The 27,732-nt window shown below is 40.3% G+C and overlaps 1 protein-coding gene and 1 pseudogene across 1 annotated transcript in view; both read right to left on the bottom strand.

Moving 5' to 3' along the window:
• LOC117502739 (neurexin-3b-like) overlaps window positions 1–11,817 on the bottom strand; it is a 460,000-nt gene extending 448,183 nt beyond the window's left edge. The window contains 2 exon segments of the mRNA XM_034161843.1: window positions 4,137–5,226; window positions 11,690–11,817. Of these exon segments, the coding sequence (XP_034017734.1) occupies window positions 4,137–4,833 (697 nt within the window). The 5' untranslated portion in view covers window positions 4,834–5,226; window positions 11,690–11,817.
• An 8,856-nt stretch (window positions 11,818–20,673) lies between these two features.
• LOC117502782 lies at window positions 20,674–27,686 on the bottom strand (annotated as a pseudogene).
• Between the last annotated feature and the right edge of the window lie 46 nt (window positions 27,687–27,732).

Consider the following 27,732-nt stretch of genomic DNA (forward strand, 5'->3'; position numbering starts at 1 on the left):
TGCTGCTGCACACTTAAAGCCTTGTTTGAATGAACGTAGGGACATCATATCCCTGTCACGCTTAGAACACTCTCAGACAACAGACCACCACCTCCTTCATCGTCTGCAGCAATGAGCGCACAGGAATGAAAAGTCCAGTTTGTCTGATGTGCAGCCAGCACACTGCACGGTGTCCCCAACAACGCCGCAGGCAAACGCTTGGGATTTGAGATATATATATATATGTGTGTGCTGTTACATGTATTTATTGATGTATTACATCACTACCTGTGAATGCCGGCCTGAAGTAGTGTGAGATACATGCATGCTTACTGCACATTCTTCCATTATAAATTCCATTTCATATGTGGTAACGGGTGTGTGCATATTATTGTGCATAATCAATGTCAGTGTTACTGTGGCCCCACATGTTCCTTCAGGATTTTTCTGTGTTTTGTCTTAAGTGTCCCAGAGCCTTTGGGGGAGAGAAGCATCCCCACAGCACGATGCTGCCACCACCACACTTCACAGGGATGTTGATATGCAGGAAAGGTCTTATACTAAACGCGGCATGTAGCTTGATGATGTTTCCAAAAAACTGAATTTTTGGTCTCGTCAGATTCTACCAATGTCATTCAGTCAACTTCAACAAATATGGTGCAAAATAAGGTGTAATTTTTTTAAATCTTTGGAACAATGGCTGTCTTTGTGACAAAACTGTGACTTGTGCTGTGATATCTGAAAACAACTAAGTAACAATATAACATATTTTTCAGAGTATGTCACACTCTTTGCAAGAAAAAAATGCCTCTTTTAGAGGAAAACCCCATATATAGGTTGCACCCAAGTATAAGTCACACTGTTTTTATGCATTATCAGCTCTTAAATTTGGGATTTCTGTGTATTATTGTAGTGTAGTTTTTTTTGTTGTTGTTGTTTTTTATGGGATATTTTCTGTTATGATTACAGATTTATTTTATTAGTACATTGATTCTTGGTGAAGTCCTATTTAAATAACCATTATAATAATTATTACTAACAACAAACATGCATGGTTTTTCTGTATACAAGTCGCACTGGACTATAGGTTGCAGGGACTCCCAAAGTAAAAAGAAAAAAAAAGAAAAAAAGAAAACTGCAACAAATACTCCCGAAAATACAGTACACATCAATTTTGTTGTACATTTCTATTCAATTTGATCACATGTTCGAAATTGTTTTCACTTAGAGATTAAGAAGCTTGAATTTTTAGGGGAGGTGATGATCTAGTGGATACGCGTTGGGCTTGAGACCTGAGGATCCTCGGTTCAAACCCAGCCTGACCGGAAAAATCACTAAGGGCCCTTGGGCAAGGTCCTTAATCCCCTAGTTGCTCCCGGTGTATAGTGAGCGCCTTGTATGGCAGCAGCCTGACATCGGGGTGAATGTGAGGCATTATTGTAAAGCGCTTTGAGTGTCTGATGCAGATGGAAAAGCGCTATATAAATCCAGTCCATTTACCATTTTTAAATATTATGAAATGATAAAAATTCATACAGATTAAAACCCAAGGCAACAAATATTCTTTATGTACAAGCTAAAATTCCTTCATTGTGCTTGCATTCAGTGAGCATTCCCCTTATTTATTTTTCATATTCATTAATTTCATCAGTCAAGAAGAAGCAGTGGAGGAAAGCTGACATGGGTCTGTTCACACAAAGTTAACCTTCATAATTCAAACACATGAAGGAAAAAAACAAACAGAGTCAAATATGTAAGACTGGAGTGAAAACTTCAATTATATATTGTTGTTGATGTTGTTGTAAAATATACTGGAGATGCAGTACTGTAAAGGAGAAAATTATGTTATTCTTGGCATTGAAAGGCAGCACTCTCCTTAGAGTTTCATATTATGTAGCCCTCAATCAGCAAAATCAATAAATAAACAAATAAATGAAACACAGAAAAAACGATAGCAGTCTTTCCTGGACTTCACTGTCACTGGCTACTTGTGTGTTTGTATATCCAGGTTGAGGTGAGAAAAATACATAATATCATCAAAGTGCTGCATCTCATTACCCCCCCCCCCCCCCCCCACCAAAAAAGTGATGACCTTGGAAGAAGAAGCAGAGGAAAAACAGATTAAGTGTGTTCTCATTCAAACAATGTGTACCTTCAGGTCTCTGCACCACCTCGCAACAGCTGAATACATTTAATGGAGAAAAGAGAATTGAGCATTTGTAATTTTAGTCATATCAGCTCATACGGCATCCACCGGCCCCTCGTCAAATGTAATAACTGAAGGGAAATGCTGAGCACATCACATCCAGGTTGACTCCCACATGAAATATGGAGACTTTCTAAAAGAAGCTGGAACCCACAAAAACACTCTGCTTCAATGATGTGTCTACTATTTTTAAGCAGAAAACCATGAGAATGAAGCTCCTCTTGCTTCATGTGTAAACTCTCATTAGAGTTAATGCACATTATCCACAGCCTTTCACAAATGAGGTTTGGGCCGGCACAAATCACATTAGCTGTCTACAGAATAACAATGCAGTAATGAAAATTAAATTTAATGTCACTTCATGTAAAGATAATTTTAAAGGGTAACTTGCAGCTGAGCTACTTGCCTGTGAATTTGTATGTCTGAGCTGTGAAGAGAAAATCTATCTTGCAAGGGGAGAAAAAGCTGAAATTTCTATTTTATGCAGATATTTGAACCATTTGCTGAAAAGCAATTTGTAACTGATGACATCACTCAAGGGACTCTGAGCGGATGCAGACTCTTTGTAGTGGAACAGATAACATAATTTTTCAGCAAAATCATGCAAATGCTGATAGAAGCACCAAATTTGGCATGATGATTCACAAAGTAGTACTTACCAAATGTGGTTGACTGGCCATTTGACAGTCCAAGGTGGCAGCCATCTTGGAAAATGGCTGCCAAAATGGCCAACTGAAAATTTCTTTTTACACATAAATGCTTTTATCACAATGGTTCCGTTTTACAGCATCTCTGAAATCCAAGATGTCTAATTTCAAGATGGCCACCAAATGGATTCCAATTTTTTTTCCTCACAAAAATGTCAGTACTTATTTAATTGGTTTGATCTTTATATATGTCACATTTTTCATGTTCCATTAACAATGTGACACTCTTAGAGAGGCATAAATACCCATCTGACCATGTTGACTACAGATGTTAATAAGAGTAACAGCACAATATATTCAGCACTAAACTACTTTTAATGCAGTTGTTTCAACAGATGAACACTTTCAAAATGTGCTGGGTGGAAACCGTTAACAATAAATGTAATAACTTTCACTATAATTTGGCACATAAGCAAAATAAAGCATAATAAATATCATAAAGAGCAACTAAACTAAATATAACAAGATGGAATTTGACATCAGTATCATTTTAATCAGACAAATTAGCCCTTGTCTGTGCAAAAACTGATTTTTCAATCAATTTGGCAGCCATCTTTGAAAATGGCAGCCATGTTGAATTTTTAATTGGCCAATCAAACAGATATGGTAGTGATACCATAAGAATTATCATGCCAAATTTGGTGCTTGGACCACCGAATGCATCATTTTTCCATTATCTGCACTGCTATTGGTGTGTGTGTGTGTGTGTGTGTGTGTGTGTGTGTGTGTGTGTGTGTGTGTGTGTGTGTGTGTGTGTGTGTGTGTGTGTGTGTGTGTGTGTGCGTGCATGAATAGGTGAATGTGAGGCATCAATGAAAAGTGCTTTGAGCTTCTGATATAGATAGAAAAAAATGCTACATAAATGCAGTCCATGTACATCTACCATTTAAGAAAAGGGGAAAAAAATACACAAATATAAAGGGGAAAAAAAACAACTCAACACACTCACTACCGCCTCCTACAGGATGGACACTCCCTAGTGTGATATCATCAGAAACAATGTTACAAAAAAGGCATTTTCAGTTCAGAACTCAAATTGATCACTTTTTTTCTGAATTTGTTCTCCTTTTGCTTAAAAACATGATTTCTTTTCACGTTATTTTCATACCTCAGACTCAGGATTCAATCACCTGAATTTTACTCGTCAATTCCAAAGTTATCTCTACTGGAGTTTTTTTTTTTTCCAAGCCAACAGAATGAATCAATATTGAGTACTTGTCAAATCTGTGGAGTTGCACTCTTACCTTCAGTGCAGTATCGACCTACATATCCAGTTTTAGAACAGTCACAGTATGTTTCTCCATCTGCTAGGGAGCAGATCCCTCCATTCTCACAGGGATTGTCTGTGCAAAGGCCAATCATCTCCAGACGCACTTTCTGACTGTCGATGAGCATGGGCGGCTTACTCCCATAGCTGAGATCTGTGATAATTCCCTTGAATGGTGGCAGCTCGCGAACAGAGGGCACAGTGATAGCAGTTTCACGGATGTCCCTTGGGAGCCCTCCGAGGAAAAGGTCACTAACAATCTTCATGAACTGTCGCTGGGGCCGCACCTCTTCAGCCTTGGCCTGGCCATCCACAGCCAAGACTGTCCTCAAATTGTGCCTGTTGATGGCAGCGAAGTGCCAGCGGCTGTCGTTGACCAGCTTGTCAGAGGTGATGGTGGTCTCGGCGCAGTCGATGCTGAAGCGAAGTTGCAGTTTACCCTCAGATACTGTGAGAAGCAGAAAGTCACAATATCCACCGTCGTCAAAATAGAGCAGCAGGCCTTCGAATTGTGATGTCTTAAATTGAAAAGTCAGGTCACTTCTGGAGCTGGCGTCCCAGCGCACGTAGCGAGCCCACTGACCTTCAGAACCAGTAAACTCCAAGCCGACACTCAGGCCCAGCACAGCACTTAGCAGCAAGAGGACATGGCCAGCTAGGCTGTTGGTATTCATGGTAAAAAAAATAACAGGGTGCACAAAAACAGGGTCGGAAAAGGGGATAAATCCTCAAAGTGATAATAACATCTGATTATGGCTGTTGAATGTTATATTCCATAGAGACAGTTTTTTTTTTTGATGGGGCTCAATGTTGATAGTGCACAAAGTTTAATCTTCTCAGCCAAGCCTAATCAGATAGATATGCCAAATACCCTGTTTCCACATAACGTGGGCAGGCGCAAGTGCCAGGATGAAGGTGTTCCTTTGTGCTATTGTCAGTGATTCAAAGTGATGTCTAGTGATTTTTCCTTGAGGCGACTTCCTGGATTGAAGGCCACAACCATCACTGTTAGTCCAGTTTCCTGCCCCATGGCTCAACTGCCAGATTCAGAAACACCTTCAACAGATCTACGAAGGGAAAAACACAACATGAATCAGCATTGTTTGGTAGAAATCAGTTTTCAGTTTAAATTTCCAGTGTGAACAAATTTAACACAATTTAATTTATACTTCAAAACTGACAAATTAATTAGGATAGGTCAAGGCAGGAGTCGGGCCTTAAGCTTTAGTGACATTAAGAACGGGACTAACGCAAACCACTATAATCTACCTAATCCACTGTAATCTAGCTAAAATTCCCCAAAATAAAAATACTTAAAATATATATTTTAATAAATTAATCAAGTTAGATTAATGAAGTTATAAGTACAATAGTTAACTATTTAAGCGGGTTTCTTTAGTCATATTATTTATTAAATATGAGTTGATGATTAAAATACACTTTATTATGATCACAGCCAATAACTTTTGCTGTAATATATTGAATCATTAGTCTTTCCTTTGAGCAACTACTGGAAAATACAGAGAAATATGTTCTACGGTTATTCAAAGTTATATATATTTAATCCAGTTGCAGCTCATAACTGGAAAATGCCATTATGTTGCAGCAATGATTCTTTATTTTGGAGTCTTCATATGATATTTAGTATAATTGATTTGGTGCTAGCTTGGAGTTAGCTAATATTGCACCTATTAGTATGAGCTCAGCACTTCCATTGTGATTTAGAATTATTTATAATGTGCTTTAAAAAAATACATGCTTACATACACACACAATATTATAAACACATACATGCAAAATAAAATAAATAAATATGTGCCAACATTTGCATGAAAACCCGCTAGTATAACAGGCTAACATTAGCATGAGCTGACTAACTGCCTCAGTTGCGAGCAATGGGATTTATAATGTAGCTCAAAAACATACTCAGAGTTATAATTTTGCGAAGAAAATTCTTGCTGTACATCAAATTCAGGTAATTTTACATGATGCCTGAAAAAAAATGATAGTCTAATTACATATGGTTTTGGAGTTTTTTTTGCTGGAAAGACTAACTGACAAACATATAAAACAGACACACAATTTTGGGCTTGACAGAATTATAGTATGACGCATGTCATCATCAAGGAAAAACAAAAGCATTGACCTTCAACACTCTTGTGATTCAGACAAAGCTTCTTGCACATCAGTAGCCAAAAAGGTATTTTGGGTCACATGTATCAAAAGCAAACAGATGCTGGACACAGTATTATAGATACACTCTAATATGACATTTCTGACCAACTGAAATAATTATTTAAACTTGCACAGCATCAGTCATTGATTCAAACCTTGTGCTAAAAACCCCAAAACATTAAATCCACCCAGCTGCTGCTGTGGATTCAGTGATGACTGAAAATCCATTAAGGTGAGCCAGAATGCGTGTTTATCCTCAAATGTTCACCTCCTATCTCTGTGGGCCTGTTCGGATCCTGATAAATATGGCTAATTATCCGCTTCTACCTTCTCTCCCATTTGCATGTCTTTGGGGGATTACAATCATAAACTGCTATTCACAAAGATATTCAGATGGTGCCATCTCATATTTGAATTTCACCATGATTCACATTTTTCTCATCTTTCAATGAGTGTTTGCGCCAAGTCCATCACGAAACCCAGATGACATTGGTATGGAATAACAACTCGATGATGAACCTCATCTGCTACCTGTGCTCATCCAGGCCTATTTTAGATTTGCTCAGTTGAGCACGATATGATTCACGTGGCAAAACCTTATATGTGTGTGTACTCTTCCAGCCCTTTGCCCTTGCAATTGTTTTGGCAGCAAGCTGCCCACCAGACAAATGCAGCGTCCAATCATGACAGCAGCACAGGAGCATGCAACACAATAGGCCCTTTAACCACCTGCCCTGAATAGTTAATCTTGCTGCAGCAGGCGAGCTATTGAATTGTAGTAACTGATACCTATGCTAATGCACTGTGCGTGCACGCCGGTGTGCATGAGCCTCAGCGTGTGTGCTTGTGAGGGTCCCTGACAACGCTGGGTTTTGTGTATAGATCATTGTGTTTGGTGAGACAGCAAAAGGGTGAATAGCTTCTCTGATCGGTGCAAAATTAAGGTTAAACACAGCTGCGTCAATCCAGAGCAGCAGCTTCACACACGTGTGTACTTTCAGTAAGCAAAGTCCTGACCTGCTGTGAAACCTGAGCTTCCCCTCTTTTATTAAAATTGGCTCAGGCCTCTATTCAGTTAACATGACTTATTGTGTGTATAGCCTAACTGAGGTATTAGGTGTCCCCTGGAGCCATGAATTTGATGGAAGCTGACAATGTCAACATGTCTTTCAGTTAACTAAAGCACGAGTGGAGACTTCTTTGACCGACTGCAAAAATAAATAAATAAATAAAAATAACTACACTAAACCTGAAACGCAAATATTCTTTGATAATACATACGTGTCTTTGGGGTACAATATAGTTACAACATGACAAGGTGGTGTTTGCAACATAAAATGTCAATTGTCAATATTATCTGTCTGCTAAGTAGTAAAGGGCACACCCTCACAAAATTAGTTACGCAAAACTAATAACATACGAACATTCTTTACCTTTTACTGTTGCACAACCTACTGACTAAGTCACTGAGCTCACAAATATCACGAACTGATGGTCATACCACCTCAATTTGGTGTCTATTTATGAGCAAGACACAACTTCCCATGGACTGTCAAAGACTGTCAAAAACTGAAGTGTGACTATGGTAATGACCAAAATAACAAATTAACTCAGAGCTCAGTAACAACTAAACCTGATGCACTGGTCTTGGCTTTAAATACTCCCTATCAAAATGAATAGTGCAAGGGCTTTTTGGGGTTCTATTTGCTATCAGGGACAAACTAAGGCGCTGCACACACAGGGGCTGGGAAAGTCACCTAATTAACCAAGGACATGATGTGGGTCTCACATAAAAATCAGCCACTCAATATGCCACCTGTCATTCTCTTTAACCTGGATGTGAGCAGGGTGCACAGTGGTGTGGTATTAAGCAATCACATATGAGAGACTTTCTACTGAGGAAACGGATCCACATACAAGGACTGCACACAACAGACACCAAGTACCACAAAACACGAACATTGACTAGTACGACAGTTGGAATAACCCCCGGTGCTTTGTGTGAAGATTCTTCACTGACCAGAGCATATTAATGGAATGAGTGGAAGGATCAAGTCCACACAGAGACATATTGCTTGCAGCCCTGTTAGTGGTAAGATAAAAACGGTTCATTTTATGTGGTGGTGAATTCTGCACTGTTACACACGTGCACACATAGGGGTGTGTGTGTGTGTGTGTGTGTAGTTGAATTGTTGCTTTCCTGTTAAGGCTGGTGTGTGATTATTGTGATTGTTGTTTGTAATGTGTATTTTGACCAAAACACAGTTTTTTTTTATGCACATTATATATGCATTACCTGCAGTCTGCATTCAGTTAAATGAATTTTTATTTTATTTATATAGCACCAAATCACAATGCTGCCTCAGGGTGCTTCACATGGGTAAGGTCTAACCTTACCAACCCCCCGAGCAAGCTCACAAGCGACAGTGGTAAGGAAAAATGCCCTCTGGTGTTACTGAGGAAGAAACCTCAAGCAGACCAGACTCAGACCCTTGAATGGAAACATCAGTGAGCCTTGATTACCACTGGATTGAGTTTGTGTCGAAGACCCCAGTGGCTGGAGAGAGCCAAGGGGGCGCCCACGTTTCACTTGGCTGTGGCAGATATATGGATACTTTCAAGAGGCTGGAATAGACTGGTTGTCTGCCTGGCTGGTTACCATCTAGGACACCAGGTGGTTTTGTAGTTTGGTGAAGGAGGAAAAGTGCATCACCAACATGTGCTCCCACACCTGACAGTTATGAGAGACAATTCACAAAACTTTTACCACCACAGGGTGCTAGACTCCAAACACCAGCTCAAACACTTGTCTCTTCATAAGGTTGCAGTTGATGAATTATCAGAAAGAATGAATCCATTTCATTTCCACGTATGGAACTGGGCACCCTATAACCCCTTCTTGATTTGCTGATTTTCTTTACAGACTTATAAATGTGCCACACATATTATTCCGGACACACACGTTTCATTATTAAACAGTGTGGGATACTGTATGGAATGACCTGCGTGACTGCCGTCACTGACTGGTCATGAATGATGCATCGCTGCACACAGCTTCTCCGCTGCAGATTCATCGACATGTTTTGTAATATCGTCTGTTCCCCGCTGCACACTTGAGACCCCCACCCCCTCCAGTGCTGCCTGTCCATTATGACCTTCAGCCTGCAGGAGACATTTAGTCCGACATAAGTCTCAGCAAACTGGGCATAGAACATTAAGTGAGTTCAGACTGCTTCAGCCACTGGTTAACAAAGGAGTAGTTCTGGAACTGAACTGGGTCTTCTGGGAGCAGCAGGAACTTAATAAAAATGACTGTGTAAAAAATAATCATTGTAGGGTTTTTGTTGTTTTTTGTTTTTTTTAGTCCCTAAACAATGAGAGTCTGTGTTTACTTGGGAATATTGATCACATGTAAGTCTACCCCTCGATCCTTTAACCACACAAATCAGAATCAGATGGTTTTGGTTTTGTGATGAATGTGCTGCTCATGGACACAAAGGTCTGGTAGCCACACAGGTGGCTCCAGACAGATGGCCAGATCTTTGAGAAATGAATGTCGCCAAGCTTTCGAAGAAAGCTGGTCTCAAACGTTTTACTCTGACAGTGAATAAAGTGATAACACCTGCACAACGCACTTTAGGCTGTGAGCTATACATCATCAAGATAGGGCTGATGGTGTGCAGTCAGATAAGACTGGATAGTATTACCACAATACTTTAAATCGATGAATTGACTGAGCTGACGACTGAGGTAGATACCAGCTTATCTAGGTAGCATGTGGCTGTCTTTAAAACTGTGTTGAGCTTATTTTTTTCTTCTGTAAATATACATCATGTTAAAGTGTTACAATTTCAACCCAGTCTCACAGATTGTCATGATTCAGCAGCACAAAATATACATTAATCTGTTGGTTTGTCATATTGACGCGAAAAGTGTAAAATTTTCATCATGGCAGCACAAATTAATTCTAATTCATTCCGCTGATGATGCACGTAATTAAAAGTGCAGCGGAGGGTAAGGGGTGGTTATGGTTTGGGTTGGGGGTAGGAGTAGGGTTAGTAATAGTGAGTTTTAAAAAACTGTCACGAAAATTTTAATAATTTTGTGATGGGAGGATGAAAAATGTGGGCTGTACAATTTAGTGAGTTTACTAAATAATGCATCTATGCATTTGTAACATCATTACTCCATGCTGACATGGTATATATATATGGTATATATATATATGGTATAATAATAATAATAATAATAATAATAATGACAGGCTCAAAAGGGGTGGGGGGGGGTAGTATCCAACCCCACTACCCCAATCACACAAAGACTTGCACCCAAATATAATTGTATGCCAGGCCACAATGAAGGTAGGTTAATGTGTCTTTCTGTACAAGCAATATCCATCCATTTTCTGACCTTGCTAATTCCAGTTAAAGGTCATTCCTAGAAGTCATTGGGCGAGAAGCTGGGTAGATCCTAGACAGGCCACCAGACTCAAAATACTCTGGTAGCCTTTTGAGCCCCCCCACCACCTAAATAAATATTCAAATACAACCACAAGCTGTCACTTTCTGCTATAATTCTGAACTACATTTTCTTTTTTTTTTTTTTTTTTTTTTTTAATCACCATCCCCAAAACCAAACATCAAGTACTCAGGCACTATTAAAACTGTCCACTGTGACTCAGCCTTAAAAAAAAGAAAAACTTAATTTTTAAATAACACTGTATCTCTAAAATGACACAAACTGTGATTTGCTGTCACCTGGCCTCATCCAGCCCCCGCGCCTCCACTTTAACACCACTGGTGGGGATTTAAAACAGCCTCAAACATGACAAAAACCTAAGGATAAAAACAGCCACAGATTCATAAAACACAGTTCCCTGCAGGATAATTAAAAGTCTTGTCAGTCCCACACAGACGCACACCAACATGGATTCAATAAGCAGCAAGAAGAATTTCCACGCAGTGGAAAACGTGCGCGTTTCCTGCGGTGCAGCTTTTGTTCACACGGTGGCAGTCTGGCTGCTTTTCAAAGGTTTGCCACCTTGCTTTAAATCAATTAAAAAGATTTCATTTCGGAATTGATTTTTTTTTTTTAATTTGTATTTTGGTCCTCGCTGAGAATCGAACACAGATCGTGCGCCGTTTACGTTTTACTGTGAAGCTGTTCAGTGAACTGAAACTTTCTATCTCACCTTCTCTCCACTTATTCCTTCAACATTTTTTCCCAAAACATCCACTTTAGCCTTTAAACTAATCAACGTTTGACCCTACACAAAACCAAATGTCACAGGAGGAAGATTCCTTCAAAAGCAGAGGGATGACTGTCGCACCAGGACGGCTTGAAATGCGCTCCTACCTTTGCGCGCAGAGACGATCCCGGACGGTTCAGAGCGGCGCAGAAATAAAATAACGCTAATAATAATCCCAGGAAGAATTCCAGGCAGGAGCCGGTGTGCGTGTGATGATGGGATATGGATGTGGCTGATGGGGAGGTTCTTAGGAGTGAGGCGCGCGGAGGGATGGCAGTGGTCCTCCTCCCGCTCAGTGAACGCGCATCTCTCAGCGCAACTGACGCCGACGGGCAACCCGACCAGACGCTGGAACCCACCTTCTGCACAGCCCTATCAAAAAATTCCCTCTGCACAGGTGGAAAAAATGCCAGTTGTAAAAACGCTTCTTGACAGTGGTGTCAAACTGGCAGCCCGCGGGCTGGATGAGCAAGCAGCATGCCTGGTTTTCTGTCTGCAGATGGTGGGTGGTCCCAGAGTAAGGGTGCACATGCACACAGCTACCGTGAAGGTCATGTGCACTGTTAACATACGTCTGAGCTCAGTGTTAACCTCTTTGCAAGCATTCACATATTAGATAGCATTTTCAGTTGCACAAGGAGCTCAAATGTACATTTTCTTCAATAAAATTGTTTGGATTTTGCAAGAAGAAAAATATGCCTCTTTAAAGATTCCAAAAATGATATCATAAAAATAATTAATTTGCATGACCTAATAGAAAGTCCACATGCTATAGATGACTTCTTCATATCATGTATGCATTTCTATAATGGTTATGGAGTCATTCAATGGAGGGAAACTTATGGTACCAAAATTTATGGTAAATAAGTCAAATTACATGAAAAATGGCGGTAAACGATAATATTCATTATTTGTTTTATATGAAACCTAAATATATCATAGTCTAGGTAAAGTCCACATGCTAGATAGCTTTCTCTTAGCATTGACACATTTTTACAAGCATGAAAAATGAAAACAATCAAGGCCATGCGTACATAATATAAATTATTTAAAGAAAGTGCTGTTTTCATCTCAGTGTTTAATTTTTCCAAATTATAAATGTGATTGTGAACAGGATGCACCATATTTACAGACTTTTTATTCATAAATCTGCATGAACATATCCACACTAGCTCTCTTTCTTTTCTTTTCTTTTCTTTTTTTTTTTTTTTTGCTCCATGAGTGGGTTTGGCTGCCAGGCTACACGAGGTTCAAAATGACTGCTGGCAGTCTGGGGGCACTGAGGTGGAGCTGCTGAAGGATGATTCTGGCATTTCAGGAAAGAATGATTCCAAAAGTGGAGGGTGAAGAGTGATGCAACATGCAAACTTCCAGCGTGCTGTCCAAGGGGCTGAAGTCCTGTCAGACATAACACGAGGACAACAGGCAGGGAAGAGAGATCAGTGGTGCTCGAAGCTGCACTAAAAGGCTTTCAGCATTTAGTGTAAACTGAGCCTCCACTCTCAACCCCACAATTTACAAACAATATTTCTATTAACATTCCTCATTTTCAGAGGATTTCTATCCCATGACCCACTGTTGTATATTTTTTTATTCCATCTAAAATCTTATGGATCTACTGCACATCCTTCACTTCTCTCAATAAGCAGGAATTGGCAACAAGCCCCATCTTCACAACATACGTGCATTCTTGGAAATCTTTGTGTTTTTGTGCAAAGAAGCGTTCAATTTCCCTGCAAGCAGGTCACTAGTTTGACCTTTGGCTTAGTACCTTCTGGAGATTGTGTTTTGCATACACATTCACATGCAGAATTGTTTTCTGATCCTTTTACTGCTCCGAGTACATCTCGCTGTAGTGGTGATAATATGCAGTGGCCTTGCAACTAATTCAGATTTGAATTAATACTGACATTGCTGCATGTAGCTATTGATATAGAATAGAAACTTTTTTCACTAAAACATCGCTGCTCGTCATCCTTGGTTTGCCAATTAATATATGTGAAAGAGCTTTTGTTTTCACTTGAGAACAGATGCAACAGCCCAACACAAAGCTTTACTTTTACATAGTGAGCATTCTGCTGCTGCTGATGACAGTGGTAATGATGATGACGATGATGATAATTACTGCTGTGGTTATGTAACACCAATCAGTCTTTACAGAGGACAGAAAAGAATACAAGATGAATAACCCAACAAATACAGTATAGACAGACAGGCAGCATATACAACCAGATATTGCATAAAGTACTCAAACAACAACACACATGGCTAGAAGTACAACATATTTACTATGCAGTAATAAAGTACAGTATCTAAAAAAAAATTGTTTACTCTTTTTTTGTACCCACTGCAATCAGGAGATGTTCTGGTGAGTAGTTGGATGCAAAATAATAATAATGCATTTATTTATAAAGCACTTTAAATGAAGATAAAAATCAACAAATTGCTGAAACTAATTCCAGAACAACATTAAACAAAGATCCCCATATCACAGAGTAAAAACTATTAAAATCATAGTGCAAACAAATAATTAAAAGAAGATTAAAATCCATAACAGTAATGATAGGCAATAGAAAATAAATAGGTTTAAGGCTAGTTTTAAAGAGTTAATGGAAGTTTCCTTTTGAAAATTTGCTGACTTCATGTTACCCCTTGGGACACAACACAAGCCCACATCCAGCGACTGCAGGATACAAGGAGACACATAAGGCTTATCAAGGCCAGAAAGATCATTGGGTGCATGTCCATTTACAGCCTTATCAGTCATCAACAAAACCTTGAAATCTGCCCTTCGAGTCACAGGGAGCCACTGAAGGGAAACCAGGACAGGTGTGATGTGATTGAACCTCCTAGATTTTGTCAAAACTCTGGCAGCAGTATGCTGTACCATCTGTAGATGTCTCATAATCTTCTATGGCAATCCAGAAATAAAACATTACAGTAGTCATTTCTGGAAGACACAAAGGTGTGAATCAAAATTTTTGCATCCATAATCGAGAGGATAGGCCTGATCATTGCAATATTATGCAAATGAAAATTGGCTGTGCTAACAAACTTTCTAATTTGCAAATCAAAAGACTATCTTTGGACAAGACAGCTCTTCAAGAAGATAGGAAAGTAACAGACCTGCTTTTGTTCAATGAAGCATCAACAAGTTGACTCACATCAGGTTCCTGGAGGAACAGATAAATGTGCTTATTTTATGTGATCTATAGAATCATTTCTGTATTGTATAGTATAACATGTGATTTCAGAAATCTTTTCTGTAATTTGTGTTTGACCACAGTCATCCCAAAGTCAAATCATCTGGAGGTCGGTGACCTGCTCCAGCAGCTGAGGTCCTCAACACTGAGGTGCCTGAGTGCTGCTTGCGCACACAGAACACGCCTAATGGTCAAAATGTCATACTTCCAGAAACAGAAGATACACACTGCCACAGCGCTCCCATGCAAAAGCTTATTAATGAAAATGTGACGTTTCGGGCAAACTGCCCTTCCTCAGACTAGGATGGGGCGTCTGAAGTCTGTCTGAGGGTTGTCTGAGGAGCGTCTGCCCTTCCTCAGACATCTCATCTAAGGAAGTGCAGTTTGCCCGAAATGTCACATTTTCATTAATAAAGCTTTTTGCATGGGAGCGCTGTGGCGGTGCAGATCTCTCTGTTTTTGGTAGAATTCTTCTTGATTCAGCACGCCCTTTATGTGTTTGGATGTTGTGAGTCTTCTCTACATCAAATGTCATACTTGACATTCCTTCACAGTGAAAGTGATACTCCTCATCCAAGTCTCAACAAACCGCTCCTTTGACACAAATCACTCCAGCAATAACCACGGATCCTCCAGGTTTGAGGAGCTCAGTAAACGGAACAGTAGTGAAAAGATCAACGCTTCATGGAAACAGAAACATCAGAGAAAGAGCATAAAGACACATCCATCTCCAGAGAACATAATGCAGTGTTAGTGAGCAAACATTATCACCATGTAAATATGATGTGTGAGAAAATCAGAAACACTGTGACAGTAATGCATGTACACACCACAAATACAAGGAACTACTGCTGAAAGAAAAGACTGAAATCAAAGATAATAATGCCTGAAGCATCCTTGGTGGTCTGCCATGCATTGTTTTCTATTCGTCGTTCTTCCATGCAAAGAGGCATACTAAATGAATCATAACCCTTTGATAACATCTTCAAACTGAATTCAACACAAGCCTCTGGTTTATTTTAATAGCACCTTTGCTACTTGTTCTGTAATGATGAATGAATTTCCAACTGTCACAACAACTGTTGTAATATTTACGTTGTGTTGTATATGCTACCATGGAAAAGAAAAGTATTATAGACAAATACTGTTCCTTGAGGAATGTGTCTTCAGTCATTCATGGTGGAGATTTATCCAGCAGTAAGCGGGACTTGGTCCCTTTGACCATTCAGCTGAAGGAAAACCTGCCTCCTCACTGAGCTATGGTCTGTCTCATGTTCTCTTGGTCTACTCCAGGATCTGCTTCCCAAAAACCCTCCAAGGAAGCAAAGGTAGCAATACCTCTGTGGAGAGGAAGATTGTTTCTTGACAGGCAGGATGGTGGAAGTGGAGACAAATGAACAGACTCAGTCTTGATGCCAACATCTACATGCAGGGTTGATCTAGAAGATGCCTGTTAATGTGAGAATGTTGTTTCATGCCAACAACCACCCGGTCTTTGGGCAGATCCTTAGCTGGTGCAATGGCTGGGAATCTCAGACCATCAGCCTTCATCTACCTTCACAGACATTGGTGACAACCATTGGTCCCCACCATATTTCACCCCAACAGGCAATCCCCTACAAGATCCGTTACTCAGATGTCATGACACAGATAAGAAGTTGAATTTTGACACCTGAGTAGCCAGTAGCAGTTGTTCCACCTGAGCTCATCACCTTATCTTTAAGGTCCAACTACACTGAAAAGAAACCTTTGTGGCTGCTTGTGCACTTGATCACTTTCATTTAATCACTACCTACAGCTGAAGGTGATGGTGACATCTGAAACAGGAGGCTACAAATGTTTTCAATTAGCAGTTTGACTGTCACACTGTAATTATGAGTCAAAATGCATTTGTTGGTCATTAAAATGTAATTTTGTGTGGTTAAGCATAGGCTTCATAGTTGCGGTGCCTGTGTTCTCCGCCGCTTTCACATTGGTCGGCATTTATTACACAGCAAATATTGACAGAGAGAAGTAAATACACTCACTCACTGACAAAGAAGCCGTGATCCTTTATGGTCTGGGTTTTTGTGTGTAGAGCTTCATGCTGCACTGTGGTCTTCTGGCGCTGCTGTTTGCCTTTATAGTGGGAGGTATGGAGGGGCGTTTGATTCCTGTGTTAACTCCTCTCTGCTTGATACTAACTGGAGACCTGAACAAAGGAGTGGGCTAAGCTTCTACTTACCACACATATACAGTTAAGAAAGCTACTCGCCCATTATCCTTCAGTCTGAACAAAGCTTACGTAGTCATCAAGAAAACAGATGCTCTCCCACCTTTGTCCGTATGTGTGTGCTCAAGGTGGCATATATCCAGCATCTACTCTGATTGTTTCCATTGTGGTATCATTGCAAACTATCATGTTTCTCTGGGGACATCAACTGGTATGCATGTGGATTTCTTTTCAAAACAATATGGATTCATATTAACTGGTTGGATTTCATACAGATATCAGGTGTTGATCACATTGTGAAGCACCATCTCATTCATCCAGGTAGCATAATGTCAAATAGAGATTAAACCACTGGACTTAATAATCTAATAAGCTTGACAGAAAAGATCCAAAGCTACTGTACTGTACAGAGCAATATACAATATGCTAGCAATAAATTAAAGTTGAAGAAATGAAAATCCTGTGGGAATTTGAAATTAAAACAGTCCTTTGAAACTTCATCTCGTCTACAGTTCAGCAAAAATTCTTGTCTCGAGTAACTGATCATTTATAGAAAATGACTATGCAAAGCTATATTTGGAGAAAATGGCTTTGCTCTTTGAGGAATCTTTCAAAGGAATCCAGACGACAACAATAACATGAATTCTGCTGGGAAACGACACTCATCCAGAGTGACAGAGCCCACGCAAACATCAGGGTCCGGGATTAATGGCACAAGCAAGATAATATTGTTGACCCAACCTGATCACACAGCAAAAACGTGATGACATCACGGACAGTATTGTGAACATATAGTTCACAATATACCGCCACAAAATTGAGTACGTTGGTGATGGTGTCATGAAATTTGGGGTGACACAGGAAGTGTGTGTGTGTGTGGGGGGGTGGCATTTGGGTTATTGTTATGGTTAAAAAGGAGGAGGTTTCAGTTTGCATATCAGCATCATTCGAAAGACCACCTGGTACACGGGAATTAATTTGATTGGACACTATGGGTAAGCATGTTGCATCTGTGTATGCTGAAAGATCATTCCATTGACTAAAAGTCTGAATAACATTTCAACACACCTGTTGCCAGCCAGCACCACCTGTTACTGTGATATCAACAATCGATGAGGGTCCCAATAAAGCCTTATTATGGATTATCACCTTCCCTGAAGGTCATGTGTTTTCCACACTAACACTTACACACAGTGATGCTGATTGATTTTAATTGCATTTATTTTACTCAAACCCCAGAAGCCTGGCTCTGTGCCTGGCTGGCTGGGCAGTTGCTGAGGAGGCTGTTAGCAGGTCACAGTGATTATACTGTCAAGGACATCTATTAGAATCTAATTTGACCAGGTTGGGTTCTCAAACAGGCCCAGCTAAACTCTTTAATGGGCATTCATTTATCTCCCGTTGTTCCAGAGCTGTTCTCTGCTGGGTCCACAGCTCCGGGTGCTAAACAGATGGATGCAATATTTAGATCAATAGGTCCGGCTTATGGGGGAAAAATGTGATGTGTAAAGGCGATAAGGGTGATATTTCATAGTAAATGTCAGGATAATGTAGCCATCAATGCCCTCCGTGAGCGACTGTGCATAAACAACATATAAGGTCATATACTGCATATGCAGCAACATATAGAGTGCAAGACACAAAACTTCCCTCTCACAGTGGTGAGAATCTGTTTCAATAATTAAGAGAAGTGCAGAACAGAGATGATTATCCTGATACATGAACTGCTGTTGGACTGGATCCATACATTGGAAGGGTTAGTGAGACAGACAGCACACTGCAGGGCTCCTACATGATTTATTTATTTATTTATTTATTGTTTGTTTGTTTGTTTTTAACCACATGCCTTGGAGCCCGAATAGCCAGAGAGGTGTGCATTCTGTAATACTGCATCAATGACCATTCTCGGTGAAAAACCCACACTTTCCAAAAACGCAGGTTTCAAACCTTGCATCTGAATGACATATGTGCTATTTGCCGAGTGGTTTTATTCATAAGCACTTTACTGTGGCGTCTTGTTTTTTAGCGATAATCCTAACCGTTAGCCCCCATGGCTACCGGTTGGTGCTCTGTGATTTAAAAACACAATGTAGTTATTGAGCATGCATATCTTCATGACTCTATTGATCCTAACATGGACCAGAAGTGCTGCCCTCCTCACAGCCTGTGTAACATCAGCTCTTAGGAATATTTCCACCGCACTTGTTACATTTGCAATAATACATCTGGAATACCACAAAATCTATTTCCAAAAATTTAAAGTTAACAATTCACCTAACCTGCATGTCTTTACTAGTGGGAGGAAGCTGGAGCACACAGAAGGAACTTGCACAAACACGTGGAGAACATGAAAATTCCACACAGAAAGGCCACAGTGTGAAGCGAACCCACAACCTTCTTGCTGTGGGGCAACCATGCTAGTCACTAAGCCAGTAATCAAGTTCCAGGTGTGCATGTGTAGAGATGAGCACAACCCTGTAGTCTTTCCTATCAGTTAAACCCTGGTAATGTCAACAGGAAGCAGCAGTGACTTTGAGTAGCTTGGTAGGTTTGTAGTGATTTATAGCTGATTTGAAAAACTTACTGACTTCATATGTTAGTAAATAATGTTTGTAATATACATGTACATTGTAACATTTGCTACAGAGTTCATATTTCACTATGAAGTTGTGACATTAGATATTTGTATGTTTTTATCTGCACATTAACAAAACCAAATCCACAGCAGGAACTGAAAAACAGCAGATATCATGACCATAATATCCTGGTCATGCTGTTGTGCATGGTGTCTGGCATGTTTGAAAGCTTACATTTAAAATGGAACACCTTGGTAACTGTTTCTTTAATGATCTCAAGGTGACTGTAAGAGAAAATAAAATGATGCTATCAAAGTGAAATACTGCTTTAAAGGTAGCGTCTCCTGCCAAGAATCCAGACGGGCAAAGGTCTTGGCAAGACTCTTCTGCCACCTGGGCACTGTGACACCTGGCAGGGCCGACTGTGTGATACCTAAGTGCTTCAGACTCCGGCCAGATGGTTACGTGAAGAGAGATCACACGCTCAGACAAATGCGTGGAAACGGACACATAAATAGTTTGGCGTACAGTTCCATCATAACAATAATTTATGTGGGCCAGATGCACTCCCGATCAACCGTACCTTCTCTGTTTCTCACACATGCATACTAATGCAGAGCGCATCCATATGTGTGCAGTAGTCAGAGAAAATAAGATAAGCTGGCTTTTACACTATTTTGTAATTTGCCTTTTCGGTCACCTTGTAAGAATCATGTCTTGAATGAAAACATGCCTTTGAAAAACCTCTGCAATAGAGTTACTTTTTTTTTATTAAAACAAGCTGCAGCAGTATATATGTCCTATATAATATCTTTATATGTCAGTCTACAACTAAATTCTATTTCTTCTTTTATTCCGGGGTAAAGACTGGTCTGTGAACGATTTACTGTATTTTCTAGAGTATAAGTTGTAGGGGTTTGTTTGTTTTTTACTAGTTTGGGAGGTCTTGTGACTTGTGCTCTAGTGTGACTTACATACATAACAATCATCCATTCATTACTAATTATGGTGATAATAATAATAATAATAATAATAATAATAATAATAATAACTATTGATAGAAGGCTCTAATAATAAATTAATTCATTCATTTCTGCTTCTTATCCTGGTCCAGGTTGCAGTTGCAGCAGACCAAGCAGCTCATCCCAAACTTCCCTATCCTCTTCCAAGTACTCTAACTCTTCCCAGGGAACCTGAGGTGTTTCCAACACAGCTGGGAAATATATTCCCTCCAGTGTCTCTTGGGTCTTCCCTGGGGTCTCCTCCCATTTGGACATGCCTGAAAACATCCCTAGGAGATGAACAGGGCCATCCTCACCAGATGTGCAAACCACCTCAGCTGGCTCCTCTTGATGTGAAGAAGCAGTGGCTCGACTGAGTCCCTCCCAGATATTTGAGCTTCTTATCTTGGCCCAGAGTGTAAGCCCAGATACTCAATGGAAGAATCTCAATTCTGCCTCTTGTATCTGTGAGTTTATTCTTTTCATCATTACCAAAGTTTATGACCATAGGTGAGGATAAGAGTGTAAATCAACTGGTAAATTGAGAGTCTCGTCTTCTAGCGCTGCTCTGATTTCACTGCAACGGTCCAGTGTAATGTCCATAAAGCATCAAACATTGACCCGATCCGTCTATTGATGTTATGCTCCAACTTTCCCACCCACTCGTGAACAAAACCAGAAATAAAAGTAACAATGCAAAAAATTAAACTAAATCAAAGAGCAGATAATACCGAAAAATGGTGCGACTTATACTCACTCACACAAAAAGGAAAACGCCCAATGAAATCTTACTGAATTATTCGACTGTATTTCTTACAGAATTAGTCTGACAACCACAGCTGCTTACTTCAATTTACTACTAGGGCATGACTTTAAATTGTTGTATGTTACAGTAGGCACATGAATAATGGTATAATTCTAACAGAGAGCAGGAAATAAAAAGACAGGAAGTGGAACTGTCTCTTGTTGCAAATGAACTGAGAGTTGAAGAGCAAAAAATGACCTGGAAGTGGCATCAAACAAAGAACAAAGCCGAAAGAGCTGATTTGTAAAAAAGACACTGCTTACCATCGCTGGGAGATGACACAACGAAACACTGTGTTTGCTTGAGCAGAGCAGCTTTACAAGTTTAAGCAGAGACAAACACCAGAGTCGAGATTTTGAGTCAAGACTGACAGGAAGAGAAAAGGACAAAGAAAGACAAACACAGAGACACAACGCAGCCCTCTGCCCCTCAAGCTACTTCAGACAGAAAGCGCAACAAAAATAACAAAAGGGGGACAAAGTGATGAAAGCTTCGAGAATTTTAAAAAGATGACACATTTCCTTTCATTTGCTGAGAGAATGCCTGCTCATCAAAGACAACTGCAACACAACGTTGAAGCAACTTTTTCTTTTGTTCTCTTAAAAAAATTGGACTCGAAGTCAGTCAGCACATAAATCATCTGGACATTTCTGAATTTCTATCATGCAAGCACGAGTGCCATATGCTTTCAAGAGAGTGCATTTGTATTTCAAGGGGACAGTGGAAAAAAGCTTTGATGCCATCCAAGGTACAACAAATAGCAGAACAGACACATTTCAGTGAAGTGAGCCACGTTTGGAAGATAAAGCCGTGTGTGTGCTCGGGAAGAAGGGATGAGGCGTTTTATCAAAGCCTTGAAATGACTCTCTGGTTTGGCCAAGGGACATCAGAAAGATAGAGAATCGAACCCATATCATCCCCAAGGCACGAGGAGGAAATGGGTCGCTGTAATGGTTTGGCTTGGCGCCTGCGGTGGACTACACCTGATGTTGTTTTCTCAGTCTCCACCTCCGACTTTTGAATTTTGGATGTAAGAATGAGCATCTGTCTTTGTGTTTCCTGATTAGAACTCTCCTCGATGGTACGACAAGTGCACACCTGCAACTAATCACAGGCTCCGACTCTTTCTTATCAAACCTCTTTGTTTTGAATGGTTCCCAAATTATATCACAGCCTAGCACCAATGCAGATAGACGTAATGGTCAGAGGCCTGTGACTGTGCATGTGATGAAACTAATCAATGTCGCTACGTCCCGATCTGGACGCAACTCACAGCCTCTGGGATGGGAGGCAGGCCCTCTAACCACAAGACAAAAACCTATGGGCTCTAGCTTCTATCGCTGGAGCATCTTTTGCCCCTGGAGCCTTCGATACAATTTCATGTATTATATATCAGCGTATTTGTGTAATAATGTATTTTATGATGACATACCTGAGTTAACAACCTCTGTACATCCAATTAATGGTCATTGGGTGGGTGGGGGGGTCTACGCCAGCAGTCATAGGGTGTGACTTTGGGTACACCCTAGAGAGGATGCCAGTCTGTCGCAGGAACACATTTGAAGTTTCCAGTTCACCTAACCTGTATGTCTTTGGATGTGGGAGGAAGCACCCGGAGGAACCCACACAGCGACAGGGAGAACATGTAAAATCTACTCAGAAAGGGTGGGAAGCAATCCCACGACCATCTTGCTGCAGGGCAACAGTGTTAACTAAGTCACTGTGCCACCCACCTCTGTACATGTAATTGACAAATAATTGAACATGAAACTCTGATTATCCAGCCTTGAAGATGTCCGACAAAATAATTTCCCTACAGGCACATCATATGAAGATATGGCGGGTTACAACTATATGGTTTTTTAAATGAAATATTTCAACCAGTTTAAGAGGAATTGTTCTTGCAAATCTCAAAGATGGACAGACTGATGGACAGGGTGTTGATTAATAACCCCAGACAATCATGTTAACCCAGTCTACCTATGTAGGCTCCAACACCAACAAGAGACCTATCAAGAGCACTGCCCACCGTGGTAAAGCTTCCACACTGCTGAGTATTTCATTTCCTGACCTACTGCTTAGCTGATGCCAAGTGGTGTCACCAAGTGTAACTACTATAATCCTGAGAAGTCCCATTGTGACCAGTCCTCAAATAAAGGTAGCTACCAGTAAAAGTAGCTCCGCTCTTCTCTCAGGATGTGTTCATTCATATACACTGCCTCTCGTTTGTAAGCAATCGTTCACATCCCGGCCGCAATGGAAGGTACAGCAGTCACTTCGACCTAGCAGAGAAGGCACTTCTATTATTCCCTCATTTCATTGACAAATGACTTAGATGCAATAGCAAGAGAGTGAATGAGTGTGTGTGTGTGTGTGTGTGTGTGTGTGTGTGTGTGTGTGTGTGTGTGGTGGGTGTGTGTGTGTGTGTGTTGTGTGGTGTGTGTGTGTGTGTGTGTGTGTGTGTAGAGAGAGAGAGAGAGGCATAATGTAGAGTGAAAGAAAGAGATAGACTATAAGAGAGAAGGGTAATGTTCAGGGTGCTAATGTTTGTTTTCAGATTTGAAATAAAGCTGCAAGCGGGGAATAGGAGACAATCAATGCTCAGAGTACGGGCTGAGCATTCCGGGCCTAAGCAGGTGATTTGTCTATAGGCCCGGAATGGAATTGAACATCCACACAGGAATGGTTATGAATATGGAACCACGCAGTTGCTCTGAAAATGGAAGCGATTTGGATGAAGTAAGTCAGTAAGTGACAGAATGCAATAAGACCAAGTGGAGAAGTCGGCCATTTTCAGACCGGTGGACAAATTCCCAGGTGACAGTTCGGTTCACATGCTATGTAATGGGATACAGATCTTCTGTAACACCTCTGACATCGTCTTAGCATTTAATTGCAGAGAAAGCCCTGCATCTGAATGCTTATGTTCTTCAGGTTGGTTACTGTACTACATACAAGAAGTAAAGGAGTAGGAGGGACACAATTCTGACATCCTATACCACCACCAATTTACCTGTCTTTTGACCCAAATGTTGAGACAGATGATGCACATTTCTATTTTTAACATATTTAATGGCTCCTGATGTGTATTTGTGCAATTTCAAAGCCCCTTGAATGCCATGGCCATTTTCATGTACCTACGGTGCATCTGGAAAGTATTCACAGCACTTCACTTTTTCCACATTTTACTATATTACAGCCTTATTCAAAAATGGATAAAATGATTATTTTTTTTCCTCAAAATCTACACACACCTCATATGACAACATGAAAAATGTCTTTTTTTATTTTTTACAAATTTATTTATAAAATAAAAAAACCTAATAAATCACATGTTCATAAGTATTCACAGCCTTTGGAATGAAGCTCAAAATTGAGCTCAGGTGCATCCTGTTTCCACTGATCATCCTTTAGATGTTTGACAGTTTAATTTGAGTCCACTTGGGGTAAATTCAGTTGATTGGACATGATTTGGAAAGGCACACACCTGTCTACATATAAGGTCCCACAGCTGTCAGAGCACAAACCAAACATGAAGTCAAGGAACTGTCTGTAGACCTCTGCTGCTTGAAGGTCCTAATGAGCACAGTGGCCTCCATCAACTATAAATGGAACATGTTCAGCAAGCACAACCAAGCATGAGTCACAGGAATTGTCTGTAGACACCGAGACAAGATTGTCTCTAGGCAAAAATCTCGGAAAAACTACAGAAACATTTCTGCTGCTTAGTCATATCAGCTCATACGGCATCCACCGGCCCCTCGTCAAATGTAATAACTGAAGGGAAATGCTGAGCACATCACATCCAGGTTGACTCCCACATGAAATATGGAGACTTTCTAAAAGAAGCTGGAACCCACAAAAACACTCTGCTTCAATGATGTGTCTACTATTTTTAAGCAGAAAACCATGAGAATGAAGCTCCTCTTGCTTCATGTGTAAACTCTCATTAGAGTTAATGCACATTATCCACAGCCTTTCACAAATGAGGTTTGGGCCGGCACAAATCACATTAGCTGTCTACAGAATAACAATGCAGTAATGAAAATTAAATTTAATGTCACTTCATGTAAAGATAATTTTAAAGGGTAACTTGCAGGCTGAGCTACTTGCCTGTGAATTTGTATGTCTGAGCTGTGAAGAGAAAATCTATCTTGCAAGGGGAGAAAAAGCTGAAATTTCTATTTTATGCAGATATTTGAACCATTTGCTGAAAAGCAATTTGTAACTGATGACATCACTCAAGGGACTCTGAGCGGATGCAGACTCTTTGTAGTGGAACAGATAACATAATTTTTCAGCAAAATCATGCAAATGCTGATAGAAGCACCAAATTTGGCATGATGATTCACAAAGTAGTACTTACCAAATGTGGTTGACTGGCCATTTGACAGTCCAAGGTGGCAGCCATCTTGGAAAATGGCTGCCAAAATGGCCAACTGAAAATTTCTTTTTACACATAAATGCTTTTATCACAATGGTTCCGTTTTACAGCATCTCTGAAATCCAAGATGTCTAATTTCAAGATGGCCACCAAATGGATTCCAATTTTTTTTCCTCACAAAAAGTACTTATTTAATTGGTTTGATCTTATATATGTCACATTTTTCATGTTCCATTAACAATGTGACACTCTTAGAGAGGCATAAATACCCATCTGACCATGTTGACTACAGATGTTAATAAGAGTAACAGCACAATATATCAGCACTAAACTACTTTTAATGCAGTTGTTTCAACAGATGAACACTTTCAAAATGTGCTGGGTGGAAACCGTTAACAATAAATGTAATAACTTTCACTATAATTTGGCACATAAGCAAAATAAAGCATAATAAATATCATAAAGAGCAACTAAACTAAATATAACAAGATGGAATTTGACATCAGTATCATTTTAATCAGACAAATTAGCCCTGTCTGTGCAAAAACTGATTTTTCAATCAATTTGGCAGCCATCTTTGAAAATGGCAGCCATGTTGAATTTTAATTGGCCAATCAAACAGATATGGTAGTGATACCATAAGAATTATCATGCCAAATTTGGTGCTTGGACCACCGAATGCATCATTTTTCCATTATCTGCACTGCTATTGGTGTGTGGTGTGTGTGTGTGTGTGTGTGTGTGGTGTGGTGTGTGGGGGTGTGTGTTGTGTGGTGTGGTGTGTGTGTGTGTGTGTGCGTGCATGAATAGGTGAATGTGAGGCATCAATGAAAAGTGCTTTGAGCTTCTGATATAGATAGAAAAAAATGCTACATAAATGCAGTCCATGTACATCTACCATTTAAGAAAAGGGGAAAAAAACACAAATATAAAGGGGAAAAAAAACAACTCAACACACTCACTACCGCCTCCTACAGGATGGACACTCCCTAGTGTGATATCATCAGAAACAATGTTACAAAAAAGGCATTTTCAGTTCAGAACTCAAATTGATCACTTTTTTTCTGAATTTGTTCTCCTTTTGCTTAAAAACATGATTTCTTTTCACGTTATTTTCATACCTCAGACTCAGGATTCAATCACCTGAATTTTACTCGTCAATTCCAAAGTTATCTCTACTGGAGTTTTTTTTTTTTCCAAGCCAACAGAATGAATCAATATGAGTACTTGTCAAATCTGTGGAGTTGCACTCTTACCTTCAGTGCAGTATCGACCTACATATCCAGTTTTAGACAGTCACAGTATGTTTCTCCATCTGCTAGGGAGCAGATCCCTCCATTCTCACAGGGATTGTCTGTGCAAAGGCCAATCATCTCCAGACGCACTTTCTGACTGTCGATGAGCATGGGCGGCTTACTCCCATAGCTGAGATCTGTGATAATTCCCTTGAATGGTGGCAGCTCGCGAACAGAGGGCACAGTGATAGCAGTTTCACGGATGTCCCTTGGGAGCCCTCCGAGGAAAAGGTCACTAACAATCTTCATGAACTGTCGCTGGGGCCGCACCTCTTCAGCCTTGGCCTGGCCATCCACAGCCAAGACTGTCCTCAAATTGTGCCTGTTGATGGCAGCGAAGTGCCAGCGGCTGTCGTTGACCAGCTTGTCAGAGGTGATGGTGGTCTCGGCGCAGTCGATGCTGAAGCGAAGTTGCAGTTTACCCCAGATACTGTGAGAGCAGAAAGTCACAATATCCACCGTCGTCAAAATAGAGCAGCAGGCCTTCGAATTGTGATGTCTTAAATTGAAAAGTCAGGTCACTTCTGGAGCTGGCGTCCCAGCGCACGTAGCGAGCCCACTGACCTTCAGAACCAGTAAACTCCAAGCCGACACTCAGGCCCAGCACAGCACTTAGCAGCAAGGACATGGCCAGCTAGGCTGTTGGTATTCATGGTAAAAAAAATAACAGGGTG

This window comes from Thalassophryne amazonica, chromosome 21, assembly GCF_902500255.1.
Source record: "Thalassophryne amazonica chromosome 21, fThaAma1.1, whole genome shotgun sequence".
NCBI lineage: Eukaryota > Metazoa > Chordata > Actinopteri > Batrachoidiformes > Batrachoididae > Thalassophryne > Thalassophryne amazonica.